This window comes from Larus michahellis, chromosome 11 (assembly GCF_964199755.1).
Source record: "Larus michahellis chromosome 11, bLarMic1.1, whole genome shotgun sequence".
Taxonomy (NCBI): Eukaryota; Metazoa; Chordata; class Aves; order Charadriiformes; family Laridae; genus Larus; species Larus michahellis.
The window spans coordinates 18,392,370-18,418,471 of NC_133906.1; the positions used below are offsets into that span (position 1 = coordinate 18,392,370).

The window sequence follows — 26,102 nt, forward strand, 5'->3', positions numbered from 1 at the left end:
GCCCCCAGTGAGGCACCAGACGCGTGACTCGGTGTCTCGGCGACGTGGGCGTCCCCGTCCCCGCAACCCGTCCCCGGGGAACGCCGCCGCTCGGGTCTCGCCGAAGGAGGGGTTCGCCAAAAGGAACGCCGCCGGCATGGTGGGCGCCCCTCCCCGGGATGTACCCGTCTGCAGAAAGCGCTCCCGAAATGGAAGGGGGCGGCTTTGGAAGATGGTTTTTGAGGCGGCACTCTCTCGCCCGGCAAACTCTCAAGGCAGCTCCGGTGTAAGATGGGCGGGAGTCGTGCCGCCCGAGAAACCCTCTCCCTACGGATGGGGCGAGGGGGTGGGAGCGGGCAGACGGCAGAGCCGCTCCGAGGGGATCTCTGCCGACCCGCGCCGGGCTGGGGATATTTTTGGCAACTTTCTCTTTGTCCTCGTTTGAGATAAGCCAGCACCCTCCAGCTCCCACAGCTTGCCGTGTTCCTAAGGAAAGATGTGGGTGGCTTCCCGCAACTACTAGGGCCCTGGATTATGTAAAGAGCAGGGTGAGATTCCCTTTTTCAGAGAGAAACACTGAAATTTCCCCCCCACACACCCCCCCAGGCTCTCTGCATGTTGAATAATCGCAGCAGAGCAAGGCAGGAGGAAGGGTTTCAGAAAGGGCAGAAGATTTCCTTTGGGCATTCACAAAAAAATGCAGCCTTGCGTTGGGGAAATGCCCGAGCGCCTGTTCAGCAGCTGAGCTTTCACTGGCTGTTTCCAATCCGCCTTCATTTCCAAAATAACCTTGCTAAGGAGGGGAAAAGTTTTGCGGAGAAGCCGCGCGAGCCCCAGGCAGGGTGTATTCCTGCCTGAGCTCAGCCCCGCGGCGGTGACCTAGTGCATTTTCTTGTTTCGCTGAATAATCTTGCGATAACTCAGGGAGGGTTTGGGGTCGAGCAGAAACCTCTTTTCCTCCTCAGCCGGCTGTTAGCCTGGGAAATCCGTCACGGTCCGTGTGGGTCTCCCAGCAGCAGCGATGCCCAGCGGGTGCTTCCCTGGGATCCGGCCTCGCAGGGAGCGGGGCTGGGCGACGTGGGGTGAGCGGCTGCAGAGGACTCACGGCACAGGAATTTTCCCCCCCTCCCGTTACGCTGTAAACCCGTATCCTGTCCCGGGAGCGATGGCATCCCCCTCTCCCAGCTGACACCTCGCCTGTCGGCTGTGTCGGTGCGCGCCTTCGTCATTCAGCAGGATTTATGCTCGGCGGAAGGGAAGCGGGTCTGTCTGCGCTTGTCCCGGCGCCGCGTGAGTCACTCAATGGTTAAACACAGCTTTATCAGCTGGATGCGGGGAATTTCGCTTTCCAGCAGGACCGGAGGTGGGAGCCAGGGCTCCTGCTGACCCTGAGCAAACCCAGTGTGCAAGGAACGGGATTCTTCCCCCAGCGGCCCCACCTCCTGACCAGCAACCGTCCCCCAGCACCGGCCACAAACGGGGGTGTCCACAGCCACGTCTGGGCTGCAAAAGCGAAGGGAGCCCATCGGCGGGGTCCGGCCGCGGGGGCTGTGCCCAGGGGGAGGACGGATGGACGAGGGTGCTGGGGTGGTGAGCGTGGCACTGGCAGGGGGCTGCTGGGGTGTGTGTGTGGGGCATTTCCAAATGAGCCGTTAGGGAGTGCTGGCATCTCAGGGCGTCCTTCCTCGTGGGGCTGGAGCCCAGGCTGGGGACGCCGGGAGCTTCTCCGTGGGCTGTGGCCAGAGGCAATCAGTGGACGCACAAGCATGCTCAACGCTCCCCCTTCCCTTCGTGCAGGTCCTCGGACGCTGCTCCTCTGCCTGCCTGGACAAGAGAAATTCCTGAAAAATCCTCCTCGGTGATGTGTGTCCTCTAGGCAAATCCCTACGGCTGGATCTCCAAAAGCTGCCTGCTCCTTTGATCCTGCTGCCTGCAAGAGGAGTAAAGCTGGGCTCGTGCCCGGCACGTGGCCGTCTTCCCTCCTGGACACTGCCCGTGCTCCGAGGGACACTGCCAGGCAGGAGCAACCCCCCCCCGGCCATGCGGAGCGGGTTTGAAAGGCCGTGGAGATCCAGCGAAGGAAAGCGGCGGAGATGCTGAAGGCAACACTGCAGCAGCGCTGCCTGCAAACCCAGCCCCGCTGCCCCGCACCCGGCCGGGCTCTGCAAAACCCCTGTGTCTGCGGGACGGCCCAGGGGGACGCCGAGGGGGACAACGGCTGCTGGCAGGAGAGGGGGAGCAGAGGGGGGCAGAGGTGTCACCCCCAGGATGCTCCTGCCTCCAAGACAGAAGAGGAGGGACAGAGGGGACTGCTGGGAGGGAAGGCAAGCAGGAGCTGTCGGCAGGAGCCCGGGGGGCTCAACAGGGATGCTCTGGTTGCCACATTGGATGACAGCAGCCTGGCCTCGGCGGCTGAGCCCGCAGCGCCCCCAAAATGCCCCAGCTCTGCCCCAGAGCTGCCCCCCCCAGCAGCCAGCCCCACATCCGACCCCAGCCAGGAGTGGAAAGTGGTGAAGATCCAACGGGTCCTCATCGACCCTGCCGGCGAGCCGAGGAAAGCGGGTAAGAGAAACCCCCTTTGGCCACCATCCCGCATCCCGAAAAGCACTGCTGCGATCCCAGTGCCAGGGCTGCCACTGCCTGGCACAGCGGTGGGAACGCCTGGCTCTTCCCAGGGCAGGATCTCTGCTGGGTTAGAGGTCCCAGGCTCCCGGCTGAGCTGCTGGAACTATTTTAGCTTGAGATGATCTCTCTGGCCTTAAAAATAAGGAGGAATCTGTGGCTTTTTTCAGGAGGGGGATGGGAAGGCAGCGGGCGGGTTCCTGCAGTCTCAAGGAGATCAATGGAACCCCGAGCAGGGCCGGCTTCCTGGCCATCACCCTGGCCTCGGGGCTCGGCGGGACCCTGCCAAGAAGGGGGTGATCAGGACCAGCTCCTGGGGCACTGCCTGGGATGGGGACATCTCTCCCCGGTCTGTCGGGGCAGGGATGGCCAAGCATTCGTTACGTGGCTTGGGGCCATCTCTCTTTCAGCTCCTGGTTTAAAAATTAAGCGCTTTATTTCAGGCCGGTTGGTTCCGACAATGCTCTCTGCCGTCGCCTCGCTTCACAGCCCAGCTTCACAGCCGGTCCCCCTCTGTGACTGTCCCTTCGGCCACGGTGACACAAATACAGGCACATATCTCGGGTTTACCGCGGACCTCCCCACCCTGGGGAGATGCTCCCACAGGGTCAGACCCATCCTCTTACAGGCATCGGACCCATTTTTAAACCCTGCTTCCACCCTTCTTTCTATTTCGCTCCTGCCCAGCTGTTATCTCAGCTGCCATGCGGCGCCGGGGCAGGTGTGTCACTGTCCCCATGGGATGGCGTTATCGGATGCTGCGGCTCTGCTCAGAGCCTGGTTTTCCCAAAGCAGCCCCAGTGATGGGGAGGGACGGGACCGGCTGGGGATGCTTGACAATGAACGTGGTGTGCAGAATCCGCCCCTTGACTTTTTTTGGGGTGTCAGCCGTCCTCAAAACCAGCGGCTCCCTGGATGGGATGAGGGCTGGGAAGCTCCGCCAAGCCCTTTTGGCTCAGCGCTGCCCCAGCAGCTCCCCGGCCGCACGGGCGTCGTGTTTCAGGGCCCAGCCACACAATCCGGGCGGACCCAAACAGTCCTCCCAGTCCTCCCTCTGCTCTGGGCCGGCAGATCCGCGGTGGGGAAAGGTCAGCCCTCACTGTGTCCAGGCTCAGCATTTTCCTAACCCGCACCGCCATCCAGCACTTTTGCTGCCAGCCTGGAATTTTAAAGTAACTCAACAGGTTTGTTGGAAAGAGTTTGTCTGTCCCGTTTCCTCCCCCTCCAAGTGAGATCACCACCAGCCACTGCCTGTGGGATCCGTCAGACTTTCCAGAGCCTCCGGGCAGGATGTCGCTGAGGGTCCTGAGCTCTGGCGGCGGTGCCGGGCCCTTGTGAAAAAACCTGCAGGTTTGCGAGGGAGAGGTTTGGTTCAGAGCAGGGACGGCGGCGGAGGAGGGAGAGAAGGGCAGGTCCCTGTGCAGGAGGCATCGGGGCTGCCCTCGCGGCAGGGCGTTTGCGGGAGCATCCCCGGGAGCTGTCGGGGATTTGCTCCTCTTCTCCTTCGCTGGCTGGGGGTAAAATAACCCCCACCCACGCAGCTCCCGCAAGAGAAAGGGGTGCATCCATCCGCACCCAAAATCATGCAGGGGTGGCCTTGAGAGCTGGGAGCCAAGTGGGTGCCCCCCCTCCCCGCCTCAAGCGGCGCAGACCCACTCAGGCAGGTCCCCGGTGTCCCTTTGGTCCCCATCCAGCAGCCCAAGGCCAGGCTGGCTGCTCCCAAATATCCGGCACGGCGGCCCGAGCTGGTTGGCACCTCTCGGGGCAGGCTGAGGAGCGCAGGAGCCCCGGGTAGAGGCAGCGGCTGCGAGATGCAGGAGGCAGGACTGGTTTCTCTGTCTGGTGTGCAAATAAACGGAAGGTTTCGCTCCCTGGGGGCTGCCGAGCCAGCGCCAGTCTCCCTCAAAAACCAGAAAAGCACAAAAAAAAAGCAAAGAAGGGCAGGAAGAAAGGAAATTAGAAAGGCAAAAAATAAGGCCAAGAGCTCATCCTGCGGTGTGGACGGGCGCGGGAAGGGGGTGAGGCTGGTCCCACTGGCAGCGGTGCCTGGGAGCTCCGCAGCCCCAGCTGCTGAGAGGTGATGCCGGCTCCCCAGGAATCATCCGGCTGTGGTTCTGCCATCACTGGGAGCTGACCGCCCCTGGCTAAGGGCTTTCCGTGCTCTTCCCAGAGGGTCCCCGGGGCGGTGACGCCGTTGCCCAGCTCGGAGTGCCCCAACTCTTTAGGCACTGGGGAAAGCGGCAGCAAGGGAGGGCCCTACTTCCCTGCCAGGTGAGGTGCTGCAGGTCCCGGGCAGTGCTCGGGGGAGGGAAAGGGGGTGAGGGCTGGGGTAGGGGGGATGCGCAGGGCTGGGAAAGGGATGTGCATGGCAGGGATAAAGGGGATGCCCCAGGATGGAATAAGGGGATGCACAGGGCTGGGAAAGGGGAATATGCAGGGCTAGATAAGGGGGATGCCCCAGGAAGGAATAAGGGGATGCACAGGGCTGGGAAAGGGGGATGTGTGTGGCAGGGATAAAGGGGATGCCCCAGGATGGAATAAGGGGATGCATAGGGCTGGGAAAGGGGGATGTGCATGGCAGGGATAAAGGGGATGCCCCAGGATGGAATAAGGGGATGCACAGGGCTGGGTAAGGGGAATATGCAGGGCTAGATAAGGGGGATGCCCCAGGAAGGAATAAGGGGATGCACAGGGCTGGGAAAGGGGGATGTGCGTGGCAGGGATAAAGGGGATGCCCCAGGATGGAATAAGGGGATGCATAGGGCTGGGAAAGGGGGATGTGCATGGCAGGGCAAGGGGGATGCGTAGGACTGGACAAGGGGGATGCTCCAGGATAGAATAAGGGGATGCGCAGAGCTGGGTAAGGGGAATATGCAGGGCTAGATAAGGGGGATACCCCAGGAAGGAATAAGGGGATGCACAGGGCAGGGATACAGGAATGCCCCGGCCTGGGTAAGGGGGTGCCCCAGGCTTGGTAAGGGGGTGCCCGGCTGCTCTCACCCGCCGTGGGGCTCAGCGCCGACCCAGGCGGGACGGGAGGCGGCGGGGCAGGGCCGGCGGGGGCAGCCGGGGCGGCTGGCGGTGCCGCCGGGGAGGGGGGGACCCGTCCCGTCCGGTCGGTCGGGCGGGGCGGGCAGGGGCAGGGCCGGCGGGACCCATCACCCACCCCCCCCCCACGGCCCCGGCCCCCGCCCGCCGCCCCCCCCTCCGGGCCCGCTCCGAGGGCGGAGCTGCCGCAACTTTCCTGCCCGCCGCCTCCTCCCCGGTACAGTCGGGCTGCGAGGGGCGGCGGCGGCACCGGCACCGCGGGTAGGGCCAGGGCTGGGGGGGGCAGCGGGGCTGGGGCGGGGACCGGGGTGGGGGCTGAGGGGGCAGCCGGCCGGGGGACCGGAGCAGGGACCGGGGGTCCGGGGGTGGGGGGATGGGAGCGCAGAGCGGGGTGGCAAGGGGGGGCGCTGGGGTTTGGGGATGGCCGGGGGTGCCGGGGGCTGGCAGTGCACGGGAGGGTCCGGGGGTGTACGGGGATGTAGGGGGGCGCTCGCCCAGCATCCCCCGTAGGGTGCTGGTGGTGGGCGAAGGGCAGGCGAGTGGAGTTGCAGCTAGCCCCGGGGGGGGGAGACAAGGGGTGAGTGGGGTTTCTCTCTATATAAATTAGCCGGGCGGGTGTCGGCTCCCTCTGCCCACACCCAGGGGTCCGGCATGGACTTGGGGGTCCCCCTCGGGGCTCAACAGGGTCGCACCACCCAGCTCTGCAGAGCGTCTTCCCAGGCAATGTCCCCTGTCCCCCTGTCCCCCCCCGCGGGGACGTGATCTCCCCTGGCCGTGCCACCCAGCGCTGGAGACACAAGGTCTGTCCCTGCGGCTTGGCAGCCAGCGGGATGGATCCCTTACCGGTTGTGCAAGGGACAGGCGAAGGCCCCGTTTCATCCCGCTCCCCTCCCCGCTCCGTCCATCCGACGGGGACGAGCCGAGACAGATGACCTTTTCTCACCTCCGGCTCATGGCACCAGCCTGGCAGGGCTGCCACCGGTGCCCCGGCAGCCCAGGGCGTGTTGCGGCGAGTCCGAACACCGCCGGGCATCGGGGGGCTGGGACTCACTTACAGGGAGGGATGGGGTCCCCGTGGTACCCGGCCATGGGATGGGCTGGCTCTGCTGCGCTCCGGGCGGATGGATGGCAGGGCAGCCTGGAGGAGCTCTGCCCAGCTCCAGCCTCCTTTTGCAAAGCTAAAAGCTTAATTTTGGCCAGCTGGGGGAAGGTGCTGCCTCCACTTAGGTGGTAGCAGCAGCCTCTTCTTCCCCAGCGCGGATGCGCACAGGGCCGGGGCTGCTCGCTGCATCCCCTCGGCTTGGCATGGCCCGGGAAAGCGGGGCACGACAGCCAGTCCCTATTAAAGAGCAAAACCCCCCCCAGCCCCTTTTCCTCCTCCCCCGGCTGGCAGATGGCTGCGCCAGGGCTTGCCACTTGGAGACTTTGGGGCTGATTTTCAGCAGGATTAGGGTGCTGGGCAAGGCGGCGACACGGCTGCGAGCCCGGGAGGAGCATGGGGAGGCAAACAGCTCCAAATCCAGCAAAGCCCTTGTGAACAGAGCGCAGGGAAAAAACTTGCAAGCGCATCGAATTTTCTCGCTGTGCCAGATTTTGTCACTGGCAAAGGCGCCCGCGAGGAGAGGCCCAGCACGGTGCGCCCTGCCAGGCAGGCGAAGTTGCTCCCACCACGGCACCCACCGCTTGAGCCGGGGCTTTTTGGATGGGCAGGGCCAGCACGGATAAAAACTTCACGGAGGTTTTATATCTGGGGTATAGGAGGGTTGGAAGGTGGGAACAAGGCAGAAAATTGTCGTATTTCCACCCATATGTTTCAATTGTCTCAGTTTCTAGCTAGCTTGACTGCCCGTCTGTGCTGCCCTCCTTGTTTTCCTAGCAGCAGATTATTTGGGATAACTCTGGGAGCTGGAGGGAAGCGCGGGCTTCAATGTGTGCGAGTTAGTGCGCATTGCAAAAAATCCTGCACAGCTGTAGCTGGGGCAAAAGGCCAGTTGGCTCCTCTGCCAAAAAAACCTGCTTACATTTCCTCGGTGTCCAAAGCCCTCGGTGTTTGGGTGAAAACACTGCATCCCGCCTCCCCAGCACCATCCGGCTGTCGATGTGCTTTCGGGTTCGTGGCAGGGAGGTGGCACGGCGGCGGCATGCGTCCCTCTGGAAAGACAGGCGTTTCTCTTGGTTTAATTCCGGGTTTGCCGGTGGGATTTTGCCAGCAAGAGGCAGCGTTTGGGTTGACTCGCCGCAGCCCAAGAAATGGTCAGAAAGGGGGAAAAGCAGCTGCGTGTTACGGATGGCGGCTGCTGCGCCGTGCAAAGATGGATTTGGGGTTGCTGGTCCGTGCTCTGGTGGCCCTGGGCAGCCCTGGGGCCGGCGGGTGGCCTGGTGGGACATCCCGAGCATCCTCCTGCGAGCTTGCCAAGGTGGGCTGCAGCGTCGGGATGGCCGAGCATCCAAACCCGGAGCAGGCTAGGGATAGATTTTGGAGTCACCTGCCAGCCTTGAGTCCAAGATTTCGCATGGCCTGTTGCATCCCACCGGCCCCATTGGGACTCCGGTACCTCTTGGCTTCTCCATACAAGGACTTCTCACCACCACCGTGCCCGGTGCTCACAGCCACCCAGACCTGCCAGGTGACAGCTTCCAAGCCGCTGGTTCTCTTGCTGTGACATCCCAGCCACGTCACGACCAGCAACTTCCACTGGATCTGTCAGCTCAGAGAGCCCTGGGATGTCTCCCCTCCCTGCAGTCTGGGGCCAAATCCTCATCTCATTCCAGCTCTTGGAGTCCGTGTCAGGGCAGGGCAGGCCACAAGCAGGGTCTGATACATCCTTCACCGTCATTTGGGGTCGGATGGTGACTCCAGCCTTTGCTGGCTGGACTTCAGACGCTCTGCAGTAAAGCTGCGCGGGGCGACCCATCCTTTGCACGGAAAGCTGAGCTGGAAGGATTATTTTCCCCCCCCCCATCTGGCCAGGAGGGGAGAGCAACAAAAATGCCTTTCATCGCCCTCGTCATCCTCGCTCTGGAGGGAGAGCACAGTATGTGCTGCGGGAGGGATGACTGACAGCTCGGTAAGAAGCTGTTAAGCCCTTGCACTTGGGCGATGTTGCTGGAAGTCACCCCTGGAGCAACGGGAAACCTACGGAGCAAGTGCCTGTATAAATATATAGATAGAGATCTATAGGCTCCTCTGGCCGAAGCTGCCGTGCGTTGCAGGGGGCTGGCTGCTCCTGTGCACGGGGGGGCCAGCAGTCCTGCAGGGCACAGGGACCATCTCCGTCCCCGGCATCCCTGCACCACAGGGCTGGGGGCTGCCGGGGGGACCCTCCAGCACGGGGACACGGCAGCGGAGAGGGCTGGCGGGGCTGGATTCATTCTTCTTGGAAGAAACTGGGACATTTGGAGAGGTGAACCGTTTCCTTCCCGAAGGGCAGCGTGGTGGCGAGCCGGTGTGCGGCGTGGGAAGGAAGGAAGGAAGAGTGGAAAAGCGCGAGAAGAGCCTGTCACCCTTCGGATTTTGGACTGGACTCCCATTAATGGGCGGAAGCCGGTTTCCAGTGCCGTACGAGCCCCGGGCGTGCTCAGCCACGCATAGTTTTGCTTTTGCCTCCTCCCCGCACCGCTCAGGCTGCCTTCGGCCCCGCGCCCCTCCTCCTCCTCCTCCTCCTCCTCCTCCTCCCCACCACCTGGACATTCTCAGCGGTTCAGCTCCCTCCCGGCTGCCTGGGGCCGGGGGGAAACCAGCAGCCAGAGCCCACCCGAGGCTCCGCGGCTGGCAGGGGATGGCGGGGAGGGATGAAGGGATGTTCCCTGCGGCTGGGAGGGGACAGAAGGGTGCAGGAGCCACCCGGGGTGACAAGGGTCCCTCCGGCCACCGCGGCAGATGGCTAACGGCTCTCACGCCGGGTCGAATAACCTCATCCTCCAGCTCAGACTGGAGGGGAGAGGGGAGGGAGGTGGTCCCTGCCCTTCGGCTGGGGATGGGGTGTCACCCCAGGTTGAGCGGTGATGAGCCCCATCTGCAACGGTGCCTGCAGAGCTGGGTTGCAGGGCCGCAGGGTCCGTCCGTCTGTCCGTCCATCCGCTGGGCTCTGTGCGGCTGTGCAAGCCGGGCGGCGTACAGGGGGGGTTCTCTGCAGATTCCTCTGGCTTGCTGGAGGCTTCGGTGCTCTCCATCCATGCGGTGAAAATTGGATGTGAAGAGCAATTACTACCTCCTCCCCCAGCCCCCATTATTCTCCTGAGGGATTCATTCCCAGCAGGCTCAGGTGGAGCAGCCCGGGAATGGCGGGTACCAGGTGGGCAGGGGCTGCTGGAAGCGCGTAGGGGATGGGGGTGCGGAATGTGATGCTGGGAGCAGACGCCAGATGGGAGATTTCAGGTGGGGGGGTTTCAGGTGAGGGGGGCTCCCACCCTGCAGCACCCCGTGGCCCAGCAGGATGCCCGTGCCCAGGGTGGCAGCGAGGGATGGGGATTCCTGGGGGCAAAATCCCGGGGGAAAAATCCCAACGCTGGTCCCGGCTATGCGGGAGCATATCCGGCGGCTAGTCCAAGCAGGAACGGGCTGGCCAAGAGCTGAGTCATCCCTCCAGCGTGGAGGAGATCCCCCAAGGCCCCTCGGTTGCTGTTAAAAGGCAGTAGCAAGAGCGAGAGGCTGCAAAATGGCTCCGCCGAGAGCTTGGCTTCTTAGGCGGCCTCGGCCTCCGAGGAAGCAGGGATGCTCGGCTCGGAGCACGAATTTCACAGACATCTGGAGCCTGTGGCTTGTTTCTCAACGGCTCCTTGGCTGTATTTCTCCTCCGTTTCGGAGATAAAGGCGGCGAGGGTGACCCTGCGGAGCGGGAGCCGCGGTGCTGGCCGCCCTCCAGCCAGCCCGGCCGGAGGAAACCGCGGCTCCGCTCTGTGCCGCCGCCAAAGCAAATAGAAGTGGGGCGTTAAACAATGCCGGGCGCTAACTGGGGGAGACGTTGGCTGCCGGCGTTGCCGCTGTGGATGGGCTCCTTGTCTCCAGGAGAGAGTTTCCACTGGCATCTCTGCCTCCTCTCCCCCGTGGCCAGCCAAATCCCTCCCGTCCCACAGCCCGAAGGCTTCATCCACCCTCCTCCTCCTCCTCCTCCTCCTCCTCTCCAGCCCCTCTGGGGAGGCAGGACCATCCTGTGTGCCTTGGCGATGCTGAGGCCGGGGCAGGGAGTTGCTGGGAGCTGAGGGGAGGTGGGAGGGATGAAGGGGGAGGAAGAGGAGATGCCCAGCTCACAGCAGCCCTCCTGCTTCGCCGTGGGCTCGCTGGAAGGATTTGGCTTAGTCATCCATCCCTTCCCTCGCTGGTAGGCTGAGCCACTGCTGAAAATATCCTGGAAGGCTCCCAAATGGCACAGAAGGCAAGAAAATGAGAAACACATGAAGGAAGGGATGGGAAGGGAAGAAGGGATGGGAAGGGAAGGGAAGGGAAGAAGGGATGGGAAGGGAAGGGGAGCGGGTGCTGGCGGCACCCGGGGGAGCGGGGCTTGGGAACGGGCGGCCAGACCACCCGACTCCCTGCTGGGACCGGAGCAGGGACACCCCATCACAGCCATCCCGGCAGCGCCTTTGGGGAGGGGGCTGATCCCTGGGTGGGTGCTGGGGTGATGCTGATGGCTCCGCACTGGTATCTGTCCCTCGGCAGGGCTGGGGACGCTGCCCTTCCCGCCGGCGCTTCAGGGCGAGCTCGTAGGAAATTGCTCACCCCGAGAAAATGCCTTCCTGGCAGCTCCGCATCCTTTTGGCCTTCGGGAAGGGCTGGTGCCCTGACCTTTTGGCCAGCGCACCAGAAGCCCAGCACCACTCCGGCCACTTGCTGCGGGGCTTTCCCCGGGCTTTTTAGCACTTTGCTTTTAGCGCTTGCGTAGGCTCTGAAGGCATGAGGTTGGCTCCTTGCTGTGGGCTGTGTCTGTGTCCGACGGGTCGGGATCTGCACAGCTTCTGTCGGCTGCTGCCATCTCGTGTTGCTCCATAAATCAGTCCCCAGCTGGGACTGGCCACCCGCCTTGCCATGAGGTTGTGGTGGGTGGCATCTCCCCGCTGATGCTGGGTTTGCTTTTCTGCCCGCTCGGGGCTGACCGTGCCGGGATTTGGGGCAAGGGGACGGGGGACACACGCTGGCCCCTTCCCTGCCCACTGCCTCTTCGAGCCGGGGGCCAAAACCATGCCAGCTGCAACGTGAGACCTGCCGAAGCCCTTGGAGAAATTCCTTTCCCATACGGTCACCGCGGTGGGATGGGAGGAAAGGTCCTGAGAGCCCCTGGGTGTCCCCTGGGCTTTGCCTTCTCTCCCCCCTGGTGTGCAGAGCTGCAGCTCAGCATCTCATCGGCTCCCCATCACCCCTAGACTGTGATATCCCCCCGCAGCGTCCCTCCTGCCTTCCCCCAGCTGCCGGGGAAGGGGTTGGGACGCCAAGGGATACCTGGAGGAAGGGCTGTCGGTCCTGGACAGGGAGGGCTGGGATCCCACACCCCCACTGAGCCCCCCTAACCCCCCTCTCCCCTCTGTCCAGGTCTCTCCCGCAGCGCCAGCCTCTCCGAGAAGGAGCTGAAGGAGGCGAAGGCGCGGAGCCGGAGGATCGCGGCGCAGCTCACCACGGCGCCTGGCCCCAGCTCCAAGGGCGTCCTGCTCTTCAACCGCCGCAAGCAGCGCGTCGACGGGCTCACCGGGGCCGGGCATGGCGGGGGGCTGCCGCTGAGCCCTGCACCCCAGCCTCGGCAAGCAGCCATGGAGGAGGGCGAGGGGCAGGGGACGAAGCCGGAGTCCGGCACTCTGGGAGAGGAGCTGCGGGCAAACGCCTCCCCGTGCCGGGAACCACCTGCTGAGGCCCAGCAGGTCCCGCTGAGCGTCTACCTGAAGGAGAACATGGCATCGGCCGCCACCAACGGCGTGCAGGAGCGGGCTGCCGGCGGGATGGAGAGTGGGGCAGGGGGGCTCGGGGATGCGGGAGCCCCTGCGGGGCCGAGCACGGCGGCTCTCGCTCTGCCGCAGAGCCCCGAGGAGGGGAAGAACGGCGAGGTGCCCGGCGAGGTGCCCAGTGCACCAGTGGGCACGGCCACGGGGACGACATCCCTGGCCAGCCAGCAGCAGAACGGGGCGCGGGGCCGGCAGTACTATGAGGTCCATCTCACCCTGGCCAAGCCCAAGCCAGTGAAGAACCGGACGGCCAGGCCCTTCGGCACCCAGGTATCCCCCACCAGCAGCCAGCCCACAGAGGGACCCCAAGCCACCGAGCTGCCCCCACCACCCACCTACGCAGAGACCCTGAGCAGCCCCCCGCGGCTCACCCGTGTCCGCTCGCCCCCCGCCTACTCGGCCCTGTACCCGCCCCGGGAGCAGAAGATGCTGCCGGGTCCCCCCCTGGGTTGCGGGGTGAGCGGACCGAACCCCCTGCCCAAAACAGGGATCCTGGAGGAGTCGGCCGCCCGGAGAGCCGGCAAAAAGTCCATGTTCACCTTCGTCGAGAAACCGAAGCTGGGCCCCAACCCCGATCTGCTGGACCTGGTGCAGAGCGCGGACAGCAGGAAGAAGCAGAAGGAGCAGGGGGAGCCCGGTGCCGAGGATGAGCCCTTCGCCCTTGGGGCTGAAGCCGCCAACTTTGTCCCCAACAGCACAGCCAGGGGCGGGCAGCACCTCCCGCCGGCCGACGATGCTCCGGCGTGGTCCTCCTGCCTCAAGTCCCCCACCATCCAGCCCAAGCCGAAGCCACAGCCCAGCCACAACCTCAGCGAAGCGAGAGGGAAGGGGGCCGAGCTCTTTGCCCGCCGGCAGTCCAGGATGGAGAAGTTCATCATCGAGGCTCCCTCCCAGCCCGAGCTGCTGCGGTCCCCGTCACCCACCATGTCCCTGCCTCCCTCCTGGAAGTACGATGCCAATGCTTGCCTGTCACCCATGGTCTCCAGACGCCCTTCCAAGAGTCCCTCCAGGCCCTCCAAAACCCCCCCGGCATCTCTGTATGGCGGCAACCTGGTAGAGAATGAGGTCTCCCAGAAGGAGATAGAGATCTCCAAGCACCAGCCCTACCAGCTCCAGTCTTCACTCTTCATCCTCTCCCCATCCAAGGGGCCAGGGAGGTCCATGCCCCGGGAGATGCCTCCACCCAGACCCTCCCTTCCTGATGCCTACCCCTACCCCCAGCAAACCTCCTGCCCGACCTCTCCGTTGCCTCCTTCCCCAGTATGGCATCCCACCGCCGTGCCCAGCGCCAGCCAGACCACCTCCAGCCCCTTCCCTGGTGCCACCGGGGCTCTGCCCCTGACTCACGGCAGCCGTGCCGGTCCCGGAGCCCCGACCGAGGCGCTGCTGGCCTCCCCGTGCCGCCTGCTGCCGCCCCGAGCGAAGGGGGGCTTCCAGGCACCCCGGCCCTCCTACTCCACCAGGAACGCCGGCATCGAGCCGCAGGTGTGGAAACCTTCTTTTTGCTACAAGTAGCGGTGGCGGAGAGAAAAACAGGGGGGTTTTAGGCTTCCCTGCACTGGCTGAGTCCTCCCTAACTGCTCATGGGTGTGCCAAAAGCCGAACCAACCACAAAAAGGGGGGGAAAAAAGAAAAAGAAATAGGAAAAAAGAAGTAGCTGGGATGCTGCAGTGCTGGGACCATGGGTGAGACAGGCGCTGCTGAGCCCCCAGTGCAATGGGAGGCGAGGGGTCCCGGGGAGGTGGCAGGAGTCGGGGGCATAAGAGCCCATGGGATCCCAAAGAGCCATCCGGAGCCTGCCTATCCCGTGGGACCGCCGGCACTTTCTCTCTTCTCTCGCCTGGAAGCTGTATGGAGCATCGCATCTCCGGCTCCTTCCTTTCCTCGCCTCCTGCCTTTCCAACTCTTGCAGCCGGCAGCTGCCAGCTCTGCCCGCTCGCCGTCTGTCCTGCCGGCTCCTATCGGCCTCCTACCAAAGCACACCCGGAGGGGACACACCGCCTTTCAGCCTCACTGTGCCTGCTCCCGTCTCTTTTGCTGCTCCTTCAGGATCTGTCCTCATTTGTTTCCATGCCACGGAGGAGAGCCACATCCCTGGCGGAATGGCAGAGCCCCACGGTGCCGGGGACACTGTGGGGTCCCTGCCCTCCGGTGCCGGAGCTGGGGACGGGCAGTGCTGCTTGGCACGGCCGGGAGCGAGGGATGGCAGGCGATGGCAGGGCCAGCTGGGTGATGCTCAGCCTGATGCTCGTGGTCCAGCCGTGCCTCTGCCCATCTCTCCTGCCGCTCCCCCCGTGGTAACGAGTTGCCTTTTGACTGTGCTTTTATTTCTCCTGCGTTTTTCTTTCTTTCTTTCCCCCTCTTTCTGAATACACTCTGCGCTGTCAGACCTGGCTCTTCTCTTTCCTGCCGGCGTGGGAGCAGCTGCCGGGCGATGGACCCCCGAGCGGCGCAGGGGGGGTCTCCGCGCATCACCTGGAGGGAGGATTTAGGAAGCTGCAAGTAGTGAGAGGTCCTGGGTGAGATTTTGGGCAAGGATGATTAATTGCAGGCTCAGCCCGCCCCAACCTCCTTGGCTGGCGAGGGGTTTGCAGAGGCAAAGGCATTTTGGGGGAGCCCTTGCAGGGGGTGCAATGCATGAGGACGCATCCCTGGTTCCTGCAGGGCCGAGCCAGCACGGAGCTCCCCCCGGCACCAATCCTGCCCTTGTCCCTCTGCTCTGCCTCCATTGTCATTCCCCCCCGAGCGGTGCCGGCACTAACCCGCTCTCTGTCCCCCTCCAGGAAAGGCGGCCGTCCCTCCCCGCCTCACCCACCTGGACCCCCCGGCTGGTGCGGCGCCCGGGCAGCCTGGACGGCTGGGCCAGCCCGGCCTCGGTGCCCGAGCTGGACGAGGGACCCCCCATGTCCCCTCCGTGGAGCGAGAGGTCCCTGTCGCCGCTGCGGCAGGACGCCGACCCACGGGCCAGCCGGCAGATGCAAGCGCGGCTCGCCAGGAACATCATCAACGCTGCTCGGAGAAAGAGCTCCTCTCCCAAAGCCGTGGGGCTGGAGGGCTCCCGGCCCTTCACCCCCATCCCCGCCGGCCCCCCCAGCCTGCCCCAGTCCCCCCGGCCGGTGCGGTCGGAGGGATCCAGAGCCCCGGCACCGCAGGCTGCCAGCAGCGTGCTGGGGAGCCTGGGCAGCCCCTCGCCCACCCACAAAAGCCCCCTGCGATCGCCCCGGGCAGACGGTCCCCAGTTTTGTGCCTCCCCCGGGATGTCCCGAGCCGCCTGGGCAGAGGGTCGCCGGCTGCTGCTGCCACCCGGCGCGTCCTCCTGCCCCATCCCCGGGCTGTCCCCCAGCCCCAGGAGCCCCCTGCCATCCCCCGTGGTGGGCGGGTGGTCCCCAGCCAAGCGCTGCACCTCCCGGTCCCCGACGGACTCGGACGTCTCCCTCGACTCCGAAGACTCGGGGGCCAAGAGCCCGGGCATCCACAGCTTCAACCTCTGCCCCCGGGGCTGGACCGGCAGCCTGCGGTTGAAACCGGGGGGGCTGCCCTCAGGGGCCCCCTGCACCTCCTAAACGAGCCAGCCCCGGCTGGGCCACCCTCTCCCCAGCCCCGCCAGCCCGGGCGATGCCACCCGCTGACCCTCCATTGGGAACACCCCAACCCTCGGGGCTGCGGTCCCCAAAAAACGGTGTCCCCGTTCCCCGGCGGAGTTGCCGTGGCCCCTCGGCGTGCCGGGGGGGTCAGGTGCCTGCTGCCTGCCCGCCATCCCATGGCCCCGCTCTATTTTTACCAGCCTAACCTTTCGGGGCAGGACTGCCTGGTCAGCAGGCAGCGCAGGCAGAGCAGGCAGCGGGGGGTGGTGGTGGGGGGGAGCCAGCCCCCAGCACTGTCCCCTCCCTCCGCAGCCAGCCCCAGGCCACACAGCCAAGGTGGGGACGGGCTCGGTGGTCCCCTGTCCCCAGCGCTGGGGTGTCACCCCGGGGTGTCACCGCAGCTCTGCTCTGCTGGGGTGGGCAGCGCCGGGTGGGTGCCGCAGCCGGGCACCCTCTTTCATCCTGTCCCAGCCTCCAGATATGGCTGGTTTCAATTGAAACCAGATTTTGGGGAGGAAAAGTTAATTTTTTCATTCCAGCCCCCCACTTCTTCATTGCTTTTATTTTACGTTTCTCAAAGGAATTGCCCTTAATCCTTCCGCCGTGACCAAAAAGAGAACCAAAGTTATTTATTGCCATGTCAAGGGGACCGTTTACAGGTGCCCTCCTGCCCTGCCCAGGCAAAGAGGGACAGCCCCATCCTGTCCCCTGTCACTGTCCCCATCCCCAGGCTCACCCCATCCTGTCCCCACCCCTGCGGGATGGAGGGACACACGGGGACCCGTGGGGGCTGTGGCGGCCAGGGCGGGTGGGAGGAGGTGGGGGGGCTGTGGGGGGGCTGAAGGAAGCGGTACGGGTTGCAGAGGGTTTGAAGGAGGTGTCGGTGCAGGAAGCGATGCTGACAGTGTCTTGGGGACAAGCCGGTGTCCCCATGGGGAGCCCTGCAAGGGGCTGGGTGGGCAGGCAGAGCCCCCCCCTGCCAGGGCAGCAGTGTCAGAGGGAGGTTTGGGGGGAGGGAAATGGGGAGAGGAGGGCGTCAGGGTGGACGCAGTCATGTGGCAGGGCCTGGGGAGAGCGGTAGGTGCCCGGGAGGGCAATGGGTCCCCAAAACACTTGTCCCCACCCAGGGGTGGGCAGGCGCCTGTTGGGGAGCCAGGAGACCCTGCGGCAGTGACCGCAGCCCCCACGCAGGGGACACAGCCCCCACCCAGGGGACACAGCCTTGGTGCCTGACACCAGCACCGAGAAAGGAGGATGCGTTTGGGCTGCCGGGGCTCTGGCATGCTCCTTGTTCAGGGAACCCCCGTCACCCCTTCCCTCTCCCCAGGACACGCTGTCAGAGCCAGCCCATCCCTGTTCCCTGGGGTCCCCCTGCCCCGCAGCCTGCCCTTCCCGGGACACAGCCCCCCCCTTGCTCCACCAGCCACCACAACCCGCCTTCACCACACAGCTGTATCCCCAGCTCAGAAATAAACTGCCGTTATCCCACCCAGCCTGACCTGCCTGGCTCCAATCCGTCCCTGAGGTGGCCTGGGCACGCGTGCCACATGGCCACCTCCTGCTGCTGCTGCATGGCCACCATCCCGGTCCCCAGGGGCCAGCCCTGCTCTGTGTCGGGGTGGTGGCATCCTGGTCCCCAGGGGCCAGCCCTGCTCCGTGCTGGGGTGGTGGCATCCTGGTCCCCGAGGGCCAGCCCTGCTCTGTGCTGGGGTGATGGCGTCCCTGGTCCCCGAGGGCCAGCCCTGCTCTGTGCTGGGGTGATGGCGTCCCCGGCCCCCAAGGGCCAGCCTTGCTCCATGCTGGGGTGATGGCATCCCTGGTCCCCGAGGGCCAGCCCTGCTCTGTGCTGGGGTGACTGTGTCCCTGGTCCCCAAGGGTCAGCCCCGCTCCGCCCCCTTTCTCAGCCAGAAATAACTGCTGTCCCGCGGCCGGACCTTGGCATCTGGGCTGGAGCCCAGCACGGGTCAGGGCGAGCGGCTGGGAGCCCGGGGGTGCCGCGGAGGGCCAGCCAGGACCACCGAGCGGCTGGTGGCCACAGCTTGGCTCCAGCCCCATCCCCAGCCGCAGCAGGAGAGCATCTTCGGTCCCCGGCGTCCGGGGCGTCCCCTGGCCAGGTCAAGGAGGTGAGGTCCAACGCTGGGCTCAGCAGCTGGGTGGGTGCTTGGGGACGTCCCAGTCTTGGTGGTGGGGATGTCCCCACCGTGGGGGTCAGGGTATGGTCTCCCCGAGGGTTTTGAGGGAAGGACGGGGCGCGGATCCCACGCTGGCCGTGCGGATGGTCGCTGTTGGACTCAGCTGGCAGGGAGCTGCGTGCCAGGCACCCGCGGCCCCGCGGGGACCCCCTGCTCTGCAGGGCTGTTAGGGGAAGCTGCACAGCACCAGCCCCAGCCCAGGGAGACCAGGTGCACCAAACAGGGCCGAGCCACCACCCTGCTCCTCGCACTTGCTGAGCCGAACGCCCCAGCAGCACCGGGGGGGTTCAGACCAGGGCTGGTCTCATCTCCAGCCACCTCCCCGCAAAGGAGCAGCCCAGACCAGCAGCCCCACAGCCCGTCTCGCCGCTGGCCGGGCTCGCCAGCTCCCCGGCAGGGTCAGGGTTGCGTCTCCTGCACCCTCGGGGCCAGTGGCTGAAAATAGCTCTGCTAAAGAGGAGGTGGCGGTGGGGTGGCAGCCAGGGCCCCCGCTCGTCCCGCAGGCTGTGGGGGCTGCTCGCAGGGGGCTCAGGATGCCAGAACACCGGCTTGCTGTGGGCAAGGACAGAGCTGGGGACATTTTTTGCCCTAAAGAAAGGCAGGGAGGAAAGATGACAAGCAGGGGCTGAGGGGTGGCGCGCTTTGGACATTTCCTTACATCTGTCGAAGGGAATGGAGAGCAGCGTGAGGATGATGCTGGCCACAGGAGGTGTTCAGGGACAATGGTGGCCAGGGGAGGTGGCTCAGGGATGATGCTGTCTGGGGGAGATGCTCAGCCAAAGCCTGGTGTCTCCCCATGGCACGCCTGGGGCTGACACGTCCCCAGGCTTGGTGTCACCCCAGGGCTGCCTCTCTCTTCCAGCTGGGCAGGATCTGTCCCCCTCCCACCTAACTGCCCCAGAAGCACGGAAGCAAGTGATGACCATCATGAGACCGGGCCCTGAAGACGGTAAGGGGAGGTGCTGGGGGGTGCCACCGGTCCCAGGGCAGTGCCCGCCCTGCCGAGGGGCCAGACCTACCGCTGGTTGTGGCCACTGTCCCCGCTGCCTGGGGCTTCTCTGCCTGCTTTCTTGGTCCCCTCTTGCACTACAGCCCCGATCATGCGCAGCAATCATGTGCCAAAGGCTGGAGGGGACCATGCACGGGGGCAGGAGAGACTGTTTGAGCCTCTGGAGCTGAGATAACTCCCCGACAATTCCCCCCACCAAGGAAACGCAGCTCCAGGCGCGGGGGCATGGCTGAGCTGTGACAGGGACACTGGCAGGGGCCTCAGCTGTGTCTCTGCTCTCCCCCACCCTCCCCAGCGCCCCGGCTGGACCTGGGCAAGAAGATGAGCGTGCCCCAGGACCTGATGATGGAGGAGCTCTCCCTGCGGAATAACCGCGGCTCTCAGCTCTTCCAGCAGCGCCAGAAGCGGGTGCAGCGCTTCGTCTACGAGCATCCCAGCGGCTACAGGCAGGTGGGTCTGTGGCTCGTCCCTGGCTCCGGGCGGGACGGCCCTTCCCTGGCTCTTGCAGCCCTTGCAGGGAAGCGATTCCTGGCGGGGCTGGGGGTCTCTCAGCAGGGCAGCCACGCTCAGCCGCCCGCTACGCCGAGATGAAGGGAGGGGAGAGGCGGCTTGGTGGGCTGGGCATGGAGGTGGGCAAGCATCACATCCAACATCCACCGAAGAGCAAGGGTGCCGGTCCCCTTCTGCACCCACCAACCCCTCTCCTCACCTCCCGCAGCTCCAAGGGACGGGTGGCTCACACCGCCCTGAGAAAGGTGACCAGGAGGGGACAGCAAACGAGTGGACGGTGAGTAGGTGGAGGAAGCTCCGAGGTGCTTTGGACAGCTTCCCAAGTCCTGACTGGGGCAGGGGGAGGTCCCAGCACCCGCTGACTGTCCCCTCCGCAGGCAGGGGAGGATGCCGGGGGCCAGCAGAGTTATCACTCCGAGCTCCACGTGGCAGCGTCGCCCCAGGGTGGCCCCCCCGAAGTGCCCAAGAAGACGGAGAAAGTCTTGCAGATGAGCAAAGTCCTCAACCCCGATGCTCTGGCCCCAGGTAAACGCCACCTACACCCCAAAGCCGGCACTATTGTAGTCTCAGTAATGTGGGGCTCTTCGAGCTGCTGCCTGCTGAGGGGTCCTCCCCAAAACCCTCCCCCAGAATTGTTATATATATGAATAGATAACATATTTATGCTATATACACATAATCCTGCCCCCAGCAGCAGGTCCTCTGTGGCCATGCAAAGGCAGGGCTGTTCCCAGCCTCCCCTTCCCTGCTCGGGACGTTGTCCCAGCCCAGCTGTGGCCACAGCAGCTCACGCCATCTCTCCCCCACCCAGGATACTCGGGCCCCCTCAAAGAAGTCCCCCCGGAGAAGTTCAACGCCACCGCCATCCCCAAGGGCTACCGCTCCCCGTGGCAGGCGCTCCTCGGCGACAAGGACAACGCTGTGCATGGCAAGAACCAGCCACCCGTGAGACCCACTCCGTGGGACTTCAGGAGCTTCAACAGGTAATGCTGGCCGAGGAGCAGGCACCACCAGCCTGTCCATCCCTTGGCCAAACCTTTCAGCCTCAAGAAGCACCTACCATTCTGCCAGGGAAATCAATGGTCCGTGCCCTCTGTTACGCAGCACAGGGGAGCAGCAAGGGCTCAGGTCGCTCTGCCGCTGATCAGGAGCTCCTCCGTGGCTCCTCTGCAAAGGTCCCTGCCTCCAGCAGCTCTCCAGATCCCCTCTCAGCTCCACCACTGGCCTATGCAGACTTTAGCAGCTTGACCTCACTGGGTAACCTCGGGAATGAAATTTGGGAGGACTAATTCTCACGCACGTGGTCCTGGAGAAGGAATCGCTGCTGTTCCCAGCCGGGCTTAGCTCTGGACTGGGTGGAGGAATGGCACAAACAGTGCCAAGTCTCTCTCCTAATTTCCTTAAGGTATCCAAGCAGCTGCTGGAAGCAGTGGGGGTGTAAGGTTAATCTTCCCACAAAGTGCTAAGAGGTCACCAGATTCCTTCCAAACATGTGCTTGAGATGGAAGTCTCAAGACAGGGGAGTTTCTGGTGGCTCAGCCTGGCAAGCTCCATGCCCTGCGGCTGCTTCCAACGGAGCGTGGCTGCCGTGCCTCCTCGCACCTCCAAATGGCGCTGGGGTCGAGGTTGGGACCCAGGAGCAGAGAACACTGGGGAAAATCTCGTTTCTGGGAAGGTGCTTGGTGGGGATCCAGGAGACAGAGATCTGGTGGTAACAAAGCACCAGCAACCCAAGGTAGAATAACGAGAACTGAACTTTCAAGATGGACATCATCCCAGGGAACCTGCAAACCAAGGTCCTGGTTCTCCTCCTCACGGAAAGCCTCTTCCGTGAGGATGAAAGTACATTAGCCTTGGTGGCCTGGCCAAAGTCACCTTCCAGTAGGCAAGCTCCCACTGGAGCTCCCTTCTGGGACACAGCACTGCTCCCTGTCAAACCATCTACCCTGGTGCTGGGCCTCCGGAGACAGCAGCTTTCCGGAGCCCGCCCCGACGTTGGATTTAAGTCACGGGGGACACGACTGCTGGGCTTTGAGCTGTGGGGAACCACAACCCCTCTGCTTTCCGAAGGGCGACGATCAGCCCAGCTGCTGGTGGAGCCGAGATGACGCTGCTGCCATTCCTTCGCCACTCTCCTCTCCCCCAGCCCTGGGGCTTTGCCGTGGGGCGTAGCACAAGGCTGCAGCACGCTCAGCCCCCTCGTGTTTCCCCTCCCACACCAGTGAAAGCGTGGCAGCCCGCTGGTTTGCACTGGCGTGGGGCTGAGGGAGAGAGGGAAGAAGGGATGGGGTTACCAGAAGGGACAAGGACCGTGGGGAAGCCGAGGGGCCGCCTCAGCGATTCCCTCAGGTTCTCCTTCCCAGCCACTCAGCCATCCTGAGCTTTCCGGGAGCAGTAACATCCGAGGAGGTGCCGGAGGGGGAGAACAAGGAGCTGCTGCAGACGCTTGGCTCTTTTCTGTCAACATTGAGCCATGTTCCTGCCTCGGCGTTTATTTACGGACAGGGACTGAAGCAAGGGCATGTTTCTGAATAATGCTTTACCCCGTACCATTTCTCCCTTCTTGCACGCTGCCTTTCTATTTAAAGTCTTGAACTGTTATTTAATACAGACGGATGCTAATTTAACACCAAGCCTCTCGCCACCTCCTCTAATTCTTCACTGAGGCACGAAGATTCAGAGAGCCAATCTGCTTTTCACTGGGCTTTTCATGATCTTCCAAGCTGTTGGCTTTTAAATCGACTTCTCAGTTCATCAAATACCAAACTGCGGAAAAACAAGCTTTTTTGGAACAAATCGGCTAGCGAGAAGCCAGCGGTCTTGCCTAAAGCTAGGTGAATCCCAGCACAGCTCGCATGGGTCACAGGGCAAGGGCAAGCTCACCGTCTCAACAGCAGCTGCGTTAAAGCAGATATCGATTTATTCCCAACTTTAAAGGTTCGGGCTGTGATGCAAAGCCCTTCGGCCACCTTGCTAAGGTGCGCTGCCTCAGGAGGGAGTGAAACCCGAGCTTTGAGAAGGACCGTCTTTTCCCAGAAGGGAGAAAGTTTCTGGAACAAACCTCCCTCATTTACATTTCCCCCCCTTTATTTCTCCTCTGTTGCAAAACGGTGCCATGTGTTACTCATGTTCGCGCAGCGCTTCCCAAAGCAAACATTCCCAGCTATGCCTCATTGATAGCTCAGCCTCCACGGGCTGCTCCAAAACCAACATTCTTGGCTCTTCGGGGGCTGGCACTCTCTTCCCCGGTCCATTTCCACATTTCTCCAGGAAGGGATGACAGCTCTTGCCCCCGCAGTGCTCCTCCTGTTAGTCATAGCTCAAGAGAAGCTGTCCCAAAAGGCAGGCTGGAGCCAGGGCCAGGAGAAAGACGTTTGCCTGCACATGTGCTAGAGCGATCAGGAGGCAGCACCGTCAGCCTCAACCCTCTGCAGAACACATTCACTGTGGCCGAGTCACTTTCTAAAGACCAGGGGGTTTGTCACCCTCACCTGCTCTCTTAACCTAACCCCTTTCACGTGCCGAACGCCTCTGCTGCTGTTGGCAGAGCCCACCGAAAGAGACTACGGCAAAGGTAGGAACGGGCTTCCTCCCTCCCCTGCACAGCCACTGGCACTCAAACACCAAACCCCGCTCCCCGGGCCTGCCAAAGCTTGGGTTGAAGTTGGCTGTGTGATTCCGTTCAGGAGAAGCACCTCGCGGGGCTTGCAGAGGCTCCAACAGCATCCCGGGGAGGAAGAGGAGGGTTGTCATTTGCTACAGGCATTGCTAGGCTGCTGCTGGGCTCAGTTAGTAAATCCAGACCTGCTTTTTCACAGAATGGTGGGACTTGGAAGGGACCTCTGGAGATCACCCAGTCCCACCCCCTGCCAGAGCAGGGTCACCCAGAGCAGGTGGCACAGGAACGCGTCCAGGCGGGTTTGGAATGTCTCCAGAGTCGGAGACTCCCCCACCTCTCTGGGCAGCCTGTGCCAGGGCTCTGCCACCCTCAAAGGAAAGAAGCTCCTCCTCGTGTTTAGGTGGAACTTCCTATGCTCAAGTTTGTGCCCGTTACCTCTTGTCCTGTCCCCGGGCACCACTGAAAAGAGCCTGGCCCCATCCTCCTGACACCCACCCTTCAAGTATTTATAAGCATGGATAAGATCCCCCCTCAGTCTTCTCCAGACTTTTTAGACCCAAGTCCCTCAGTCTTTCTTCATAAGAGAGGTGTTCCAGTCCCCTAATCCTCTTCGTAGCCCTTTACAACATGCCCACTCTCTCCTCCTGCCGTGTTAAATCTGCTGCTTCTCCCGCCGCAGGACTCCCGCCCCCTTCGACAGAGCACTGGTCAGCGACCTGTTCTCGGCACCTACCACCGAGCTGGACAACCTGAGCGCTCTGGAGGTGATCTCCTACAGACCCAACTTCAACAGAACGCCGCAAGGCTGGGTGCGGATTCTGCCGGAGAGCGATGAGCTGTAGGCGGCCGCGCGCTCCCTTCCCCATCGCCACGGATGCTTTTCTCGCCAGACTCAAACATACTTCGCACAGTAGGGGAGAGTGTTCTTTGCGAAAGCTAAGCTAGTGGTCGCGGGTTGTCATCCTCTCCAGCGGGATTTGAACAAGCTCAAGTCTGGGACCATTTGGAATTCCCCTCATACCAGCCATTGTCACAAGGGTGTTTAGCGCTAAGCTAACCAGCCAAGTCCTCCTCGTTAATCCAAGCAGATCACCGTGAACTCCCGGACAAAGCATGCCGTACAGCCTGTCCTCGTGGAAAATGGCAGGACTCACCAAGCTGTCTCGCTGCTTCTTCACCGGCACGCAAGACCTGCTCCGACAGCTGGTGCCTTTGGAGAGAAATTCCACCTTCAGGACAACTCTACATCTGTTATTCCGGTCAGGACAGTGAGAGGAGGTGATAATTGAAGAGCAGCAGCAAAACAAGTTACCAGAGGGACTGGCGCGTTAAAAGCACTTACCTTGGGCCTGGCTGGACAACAGAAACAAGTGAGGAGCTGGAAATCTGCCTGTTCACCAACACAGCACAACCGGGATAGATGGGAGAGGAACACTGGGAATTGGAAACTTGTGCCCCGTTTTCCACAAGCTACTGGCTAGCACTTGGCAGCTGTTATTTTCCCCTTCCTACTGCTATTTGCATGCCTTGCTTAAACACCTAAGCCCTTTGATGGACTTACGCCAGATGCGCTTCATGCAGTTGGTCGATAAGGATCAGGCCCTGCCTGGACCCTCCGCACTGCAGAATTGTGCCCGTCTGAGGATCCTGATGGGGTATTCCGGCAACTTCAGCATCAGCGGGAAGGAAAAGCGGCGCAGCCGTGACTCCGGAGCAAGCGCAGGCTTCCCCCTGAACACAAAAATCAGCAGCAAGGATTCAGCTACACGAAGGTTTTCAGCAGTGACACACAGCGGGACACGCCACTAACAACAGGCTATCGGACAGTCGTCAGAACATCTGGAAAACCCCGCTAACCGCTAACAAAAACTCTAACTTAACACCGGCTTTCTACAATTGCTTTTGTCAGGTTCTTAACGTTACCCTTACTTCATCTTGCAAAAGCAGGCGCATCAGGATAAAAGTTTCTTTTTCCACCGCCGCGGTTGAATCGGGCAAGTAAATTTTGTGGTTAAAATGCAGTTAACAGCTGCCTCGCTTGTGAAGTGTATTTGTAACGCCGTGCAGACTGATGCGCAGAGGAAATCCCACACAGGGATGCTGCTGCCGCAACACCCCATTCAGGCAGGAAACTTCCATTGCTCTGTTCTTCCCCCAGAAGCAGGAGGGGACAAGCAAATGGAAAGAGAAAAGGTCTGTTCCGTAAACGTTAAGAATTTACGATGATTCCAAACCCTTCTCCCTCCTCTTTGTCCATCAGTTGAAGAACCCGTGTACCCCAGGGACCTGGCTAGACATAATAAATAAATTGCGATAATGTAAAGCCTGCTGGCATTCGAGATCTGTCTGCTCAGCGCTCACGGCCCTGCCTGCAGAGATGCGGGGCCAGAGCCGTGGCACACGCTGCAGCCCTCCCACGTCCCCAGCAGCCCTCTGCCCGTCCTCCAACACCGCCCTGGGGCAGCTCGGACCTGACAAACTCACCACCTGCGCCCAAATCATACAGGACACCACTCGGAACTAAGAGTGGACCCGCTGTCACTGCCAGCTCCGCACCTCAGCTTTAGCAGCAGCCAAATAAAAATCGAAGTTCTCGGCCACTCTGCTCC

At 62.9% G+C, this 26,102-nt stretch overlaps 2 protein-coding genes across 3 annotated transcripts; both read left to right on the forward strand.

The window, feature by feature from the left end:
• The first annotated feature begins 1,971 nt into the window (after positions 1-1,971).
• Positions 1,972-16,284, forward strand: SYNPO (synaptopodin). The gene is made up of 3 exons (XM_074604321.1): positions 1,972-2,541; positions 12,176-14,064; positions 15,363-16,284. Exons 1-3 carry the CDS (start codon positions 2,073-2,075, stop codon positions 16,140-16,142), a joined length of 3,138 nt encoding a protein of 1,045 aa, XP_074460422.1. The 5' UTR covers positions 1,972-2,072; the 3' UTR covers positions 16,143-16,284.
• A 1,822-nt stretch (positions 16,285-18,106) lies between these two features.
• Positions 18,107-25,519, forward strand: MYOZ3 (myozenin 3). 2 transcript variants are annotated; one of them, XM_074604325.1, is made up of 7 exons: positions 18,107-18,286; positions 19,218-19,304; positions 19,660-19,814; positions 20,083-20,151; positions 20,252-20,399; positions 20,686-20,857; positions 24,173-25,519. In XM_074604325.1, exons 2-7 carry the CDS (start codon positions 19,274-19,276, stop codon positions 24,333-24,335), a joined length of 738 nt encoding a protein of 245 aa, XP_074460426.1. In that variant the 5' UTR covers positions 18,107-18,286; positions 19,218-19,273; the 3' UTR covers positions 24,336-25,519. The 2 variants fall into 2 exon arrangements, with proteins under 2 accessions (XP_074460426.1, XP_074460427.1); XM_074604326.1 differs by lacking the exon at positions 24,173-25,519 and adding an exon at positions 20,979-22,505 and having other exon boundaries at positions 18,110-18,286.
• The last annotated feature ends 583 nt before the right edge of the window (positions 25,520-26,102 follow it).

Coding starts and splice junctions, on each gene's coding strand:
- SYNPO (XM_074604321.1), top strand. CDS start 2,073: ATGCTGAAGGCAACACTGCAGCAGCGCTGCCTGCAAACCCAGCCCCGC. Junction 2,542..12,175: donor CGGCGAGCCGAGGAAAGCGG/GTAAGAGAAACC, acceptor CCCTCTGTCCAG/GTCTCTCCCGCAGCGCCAGC. Junction 14,065..15,362: donor ACGCCGGCATCGAGCCGCAG/GTGTGGAAACCT, acceptor GTCCCCCTCCAG/GAAAGGCGGCCGTCCCTCCC.
- MYOZ3 (XM_074604325.1), top strand. CDS start 19,274: ATGACCATCATGAGACCGGGCCCTGAAGACG. Junction 19,305..19,659: donor GAGACCGGGCCCTGAAGACG/GTAAGGGGAGGT, acceptor CACCCTCCCCAG/CGCCCCGGCTGGACCTGGGC. Junction 20,152..20,251: donor GGACAGCAAACGAGTGGACG/GTGAGTAGGTGG, acceptor TCCCCTCCGCAG/GCAGGGGAGGATGCCGGGGG.